The following is a 6,027-nucleotide window of genomic DNA, read 5'->3' on the forward strand; positions in this document are numbered from 1 at the left end:
AAGTTTTCTTTTTATCCTCGAGCCATCCGTATATGGAACTGTCTCCCACCTGAAGCAGTAACAGCACAAACCCTTGCTGCTTTCCAGGAGGCTGCCCTTCCAGCTTTTAGAAGGATGAAGCCATCCCATCGGTGACAGTATGCTGTAATTCAAGAGCATCTTTTACTTGCACATGCATCACATTTTAAATTGAACATACATGTATTTTGGTATAATCATGTGCATCACCACATACTGCCACTGCACCAACTCAACCCAGTCTAGTTGTGTTGCAGCTGCTATAGGGATAACCTTATCAAGACTCAAGACTCAAGAACTTATGATTTGTTCATTTTTCAGGTACTGGTAATTTTCCACTTTTCAGGCATCACTCACCACGTTGGTTGGTTCTCCTTGTCCACCTGATCACTGAAGAGCATCGAAACACCAAGATTTTCTTCGTCATTACCGTCGCTTTCAAAGGTGGCATCATCGTCCGGGGCTCTCCGTTTCCGAGACGGACGGGGCGAGAATGGGTTCGGCCTCCGTGGGGTCGGGGTCTTCGTCCCCACTCGTGGACTGTCCCCCGAGTCCCTCCGCTGCACTCTCTTTGGTGTCTGAAAGGAAGATAAGGGAGGTGGTGACACATAGACAAATCAGTGATGAAAGGATGATGGGATGAAATTCCACGTATCCACTGAGCAGCCAACCCAGCCCCCTACTCACATGGTCATCTGTACCGCATGTGCGCTCCCAATATTTCAGGAAAAGGGGTATATTTCAAGGGCGCAATTTGGGAGAAAAAAGTCAGGAAAATTTTGGTGAAATAGGGGGTCCTTTATCATTTTTTTACAAAACATCTTTAATTAGGGGTACTACAATATAGTTTTCAAATCTCTCCGAAACAACCCTAAGTGATGGAAAGTGCAGTGTGAAGTATAGCTTCTAAAGGCCGTGTCACACCAGCCTTGCGTGCGACTTGCAAAGAACAATTTTGACTACCCGGAGGTCCCCGTAGATGATCCGCACATGACAGTACCTAGCATGTATCTCAAAAGTAGTCGCCCGGAGGTGCGCACGCATATTTTTTTACCCGCAACCGTGTTTAGGCCCTGTCACACCTTTCCGGGCAAGCTACTCGGGCTTGTTACGTGTAGGGATTTTCTAGCATACCGGACATTCCTGAGGGCGGAAAAGGATTTGTGCGAGTCAGCGCATGTGTCTTACTTGCTGGACGCGTTATACTTGCGAGTATACTGTGTGACCTTTGTACCAGTCGCGTGGGGGCTGACAACTCAGTGAAGGAATTCCTCTAATGGAATGGCTGAAATCTCACAGAATTTCATTATCTTGGCTGCATACGGGACTGGGAAGTACCTGCGTGGGAATTGCCTGGGAAGTACTGCCGCGAAGGGTCTCCTACTGGCGTTCTGCGTGGACCTCTACAGGCATTCCGGCGACTCACCCGGAAAAAGTTTTGGTCATGCTCAAAAATTGGCTGCGGTTAAATCGGACTTGCGTGAGCACCTCCGGGCAACTACGCGCTAGATACTGTCAGGTGCGGACCAACTGCGGAGAGCTCTGGGGAGTAAATTTGTTTCCCCCGCAAGTCAAGTCGCAGAAGTTCCCCCGTACGGTATGACAAGGCATGAATGAAAATTGCAAACATTCTTGTTCGCCCGCTGAAAATCTTCTACGTGCTGGAAACTACCTCCTCGCCACAAGCCCGCATAGCTTGCCCGGAATGGTGCGACACGGCCTCAATATTCAGCATGAGAAAGTCACTAAAAGTACTGTGAAATTGTGGACACTCTTCACCTCAGCACTCTTTCTTCATTCAGGGGGTAAATTTTGCTTGCTTCCCTTCCAAAAACCTGTGAGAGGGGGATCAGTTTGATGGCTTCCCTTCCAAAAGTCTGTGATACGGGGTCAAAATCTTAACCCCATTTCCATCCTCAAAGGGGGTATCTCTAGGAATCTAGAACAAGCATCTGTGTATGGTTGACCACCTGAGTGTGGGGAAGGGGGACATCCAAGCATCTCAAAGGATTCTCGACAACATAAGAGGAGAGAAAAGTTATGGTGATAATGTACTTACAAGAAATACTCTACCGTAAATGTCTACAACCAAATTCTACTTGCCTAAGTGAAACATGTACCATCAATACGGAAAACAATCATTGACATGCATATAAAGTGGACTCGGGTCATGGTCACTTTGAAAAACAGCAATTTCCCCCCCCCCCCTTTCAGGAGCATAAAGCTCATAATGAAGGTAATGCTTACATAAACAGATAGCTTTAAAAATGAAATGGCTGCAATTCATGTCACAACACATCTTATCTTTTCTGTTTAAATCTGATCCCTTTGGTCTCATCTTAATCTGTTATCTCTGAGTTTGTATAATCCTCGAAACACTAAAGGGCTTTTTACACTTGCAAATTTTTGCTTAGTCCCGTACCAATGGTGGGGCTGGGGGGGGGGGGGGAGGGCCTTAGCCCCACCGTTGGTACCAGACTTTCCTTAGCCCACTTTCTGTTTACACTTGTTTTTGCCAAAGTGGGCTAGCCCCACCGATAATCCCGTACTATCTGGCCCTGCAAAAAAGCAGGATTAGCACCGCAATTGCGTTGCCAAGCAAGCGAGTGTAAACAGAACGAAAAAAATAATCCGGGGCTAAGCGACGGAGACGAAGTCCGGCCCCCCACTGACCAATCAGAAACGAGGTAATCAAGTGCTGCCGGTGCGTGCGTGTACTTGTACAGTGCACAGCGTAATCATGAATATTCATGTGGTTTGGAAAGTATGGGACTAAGAAATACGAGTGTAAAAAGGTCAGTTTTCTCCTTAGCCCAGGACAAGAGCTTAGTACGGGATTTATTGGCGAGTGTAAAAAGCTGAAAAAATTGGTACGGGACTAACGATAGTCCTGGGTCAGAGAAAGTATGGGGTTAAGAAACACAAGTGTAAAAAAGGCTTAACTACATTGTATGTGGCAATAAAAGCTTACTGTGGTGTCATTCCTTGGCGACATTCTAACGGTCTTGGCTTGAGGAGATCGGCTTGGCGGAGATATATTCTGATTCTGGCAGTTCTGTCCGTAATACTGTCTTCCGGCTTTGGCTAAGGGACAAAAGACGTAAATGATTGAATGAAAAATTACAGCTGAAGGGAACTTCTGGAGGGAAGGAAAAATCTCTGAGAAAAACCTTCCTAAGTTTCTTTGCGTGCAATTGAGGATGACATCCACATAATCTTCTGACACAAGGACTACATAACTGAAAAACTGTGAAGACACACTGACATAATATGCTCATCCTCACCAACACATGATGTGGCTGTCAGAGGCTAGCAAGCCTACTTTATCTATGAGCTGCAGAAAAATTTGTGTCCCAAATTTGACTGTGACTTTTTCTCTGCTTGTTTTCATATTTTTTTCCCAGCCCTAAACGTAGAATCTACCTCAAATATCCTTGTAGCCAGAATCTGTTTGAGCCTAGCTCCTTGATTTGAGAAAGAGTCATATTTCACTTTTCCTAAATCATCCACTTTCACTTCATTTTTGTGTTTTTTACTTTGTGTTACATTACATACATTGTATATGCGCATGTGCAATTTATGCTTTTTTTTTGCACTAAATCACCTTCAGTATTAGATGTGGGATTTTTTTTTTTCATAAATAAGTCAATAAATCATTTCCTGAACAATTTTTACCTGTTAACCTTACTCAAAAAATAAAAATTGCACAATAAATTAATATTTCCAAAACTTGCATTGATAGCATTCTCGATTCCCCAATAACCATGATATTTCTATGCCTCAGAATGCATTAGCATGTGAAATTAACTGATGATGACTATAGTAAATGTTCAGCTGTAATTCTCTTCTCTGCATAGACTTCAGACAGTGGGAAGTCTACAGGCCTGTATGTAATTGTCAGACTCTCGTCTGCCATTATAATCATGTTTTGTTTGTGTGTTCAGAAACAAACCTTGTTTGGAGACATTGTCGATGACTTCGGAAAGCTTTGACAGGGCAACCGTCGGGGCATGGTTGATATGCACCATAGAGCCGTCCTTCAGCGCTATGACCAGCCGAGACGGGTTGGTCTGCGTGTATGTCTTGCTTTTCACATTGTTGAACAGCTGAGATTGGAGTAGAGAGGAAGATGTAATGAAACTTGCCACTCTTTATTCAGAAACATTGTAGGAATGGTCTTGTAGAGAAAATTAAGATTCTAATACCCCGTTTATACTAAGGAAAAAGCGGGTTCTCAAACCCCCTGTAGCCGCTTCGAGCAGGCTTTCAGCTCAGTATAAACAGACAGAATTCAGAAAAGGCGATCCGGTCGGTTGGGTCCGGTCGGGTTCTGAAACCTCCTACGGGGGGAGGTTTCAGAACCCGCTATAGCAGGCTCGAGGAGGCTCGACAGCAGTATAAACGCTAGGGGGTTCGAAAAGCCGCTTTTTTGCCGACCCGGAAGTTATCACTGGAGGTCATCGCGCGTTCATGATGTAAACAAGCAACTGCACCGGATCGCGAACCCACGCATTCGCGCTCAGCAGTCACGTTTCCGCGCGCAAGTGATGCCACGAAAGCGCGCGCCGGTTTTCGGAGGGGAATTTGGTTACCATAGGAACGGAAGCCGTGACCCTGCTAAGACCCGCTAGGGCCTGCTTTCGCTCGCGCAGTATAAACAGACGAGAGCCCGCTTTTTTGTAGCGGGTTTTCGAACCTCCTCGAGGCGGCTCGAAAACCCGCTCGCAGTATAAACGGGGTACAGTATAAGAGTTTAAACTGCATTGATGGCTTTGATGCTTCTAAGCACTCAAAGTAGTAGCAGACAAGGCGTGGGATGAAAGCCAAGCCAATGTTGGCATGGGGGTGGGGGGCAGCCCAATTCTCCCCCCCCCCCCCCCCACACACACACACTTTTTTGGGGGGGGGGGCTCTGAAAAACACGAAGAAAACAAATCAACTTTTGTAATTTTACAAAATATCAAAACCCACAGGGAACTATGATTGACCCCCCCCCCCATCAGCCTGTAGGCCCCCCCCAAAAAAAAAAAATAATGCATGGCCCCTGACATTGTCACTTTTTACTTGCTTGAGTAATCATCCCTGTTTGCAACAGGATGCTTATTTGCGGCAGGAGCGGAGTCTTTCATCGATGAAAGAGCATCAAGTGTGCTTAGTCCCACTTATGACAAAAAAGGGGAGTTACTTGCAAGTGTTGTGCGTTATACCATGGTATGGGAGGTGAGAGTAATCTCGCACAGGGCTGATTATTGATTGGGTCTTTTCATCAACGAATGAAACGGCCCCTGCCTCAGATTCTCAGAGTTACGGTACTCAGTTACAGTTACTCAGCCCAGAGCTCACCTTGAAAGATTTGGGCGGTCCCACTTTGTATTCGACGATCAGAACGCAATGACCGTCTCTCCCTTCTGCAACGACGAGTTTTCCGTCTTTCCACCGTGGCATGCTATTATCCAAACTCGAGTGTTTGACTTGGCTCCCTGCATTACCGGCGGAGCAGATGACGAACGGCAATTGTTCTCGTACATTCGGCATGACTACTGCGTTTTAACTGCTTCTCCCTAAAGAGGAATGACATTGATATCATACATTGTATGGCAATGCTGAAGGCAAGACCCTATCTTTTTTATACTACATGGTGATTAACAGGAGTATAGACTTGTCTATACACTATATAGACTATGTATAATATTGTATACATTTTGTTACATAGTCAGTATAGAATATGAATGAGCATTGTTGAGATGACAAAGTTTTACAATTTTACGATGGCATTTGACTTCTACTTCTAACACTACTTCTACGGTGCTTCTCATCAAAGCCTGTTCAGCAACTGGATAAGGGTTTGTGGTGTGGTGCTTCAGACAGTGGATGCCATTTGAGGATTTGTGCTTTGTGCTCTTTCGAATGTATACCACAGGTGCTCATTGTGCAAGTAAAAATAAATCTCTGCCATGCTTAGTTGCTTCTATGGCTCTCTTGAACTGCTCAACAGAGGGCAGTTCAATG

At 45.2% G+C, this 6,027-nt stretch overlaps 1 protein-coding gene across 1 annotated transcript in view; it reads right to left on the bottom strand.

Annotated features, from left to right (window-relative positions):
• LOC140245256 (ubiquitin carboxyl-terminal hydrolase 37-like) overlaps nt 1-5,526 on the bottom strand; it is a 30,986-nt gene extending 25,460 nt beyond the window's left edge. Inside the window, exons 1-4 of the mRNA XM_072324840.1 lie at nt 5,362-5,526; nt 3,971-4,124; nt 2,990-3,102; nt 376-596 (exon numbers count right to left, since the gene is read on the bottom strand). Of these exons, the coding sequence (XP_072180941.1) occupies nt 376-596; nt 2,990-3,102; nt 3,971-4,124; nt 5,362-5,463 (590 nt within the window). The 5' untranslated portion in view covers nt 5,464-5,526. The remainder of the gene's footprint in view (nt 1-375; nt 597-2,989; nt 3,103-3,970; nt 4,125-5,361) is intronic.
• Nucleotides 5,527-6,027: the final 501 nt, after the last annotated feature.

This window comes from Diadema setosum, chromosome 22 (assembly GCF_964275005.1).
Source record: "Diadema setosum chromosome 22, eeDiaSeto1, whole genome shotgun sequence".
NCBI classification, from domain to species: Eukaryota; Metazoa; Echinodermata; class Echinoidea; order Diadematoida; family Diadematidae; genus Diadema; species Diadema setosum.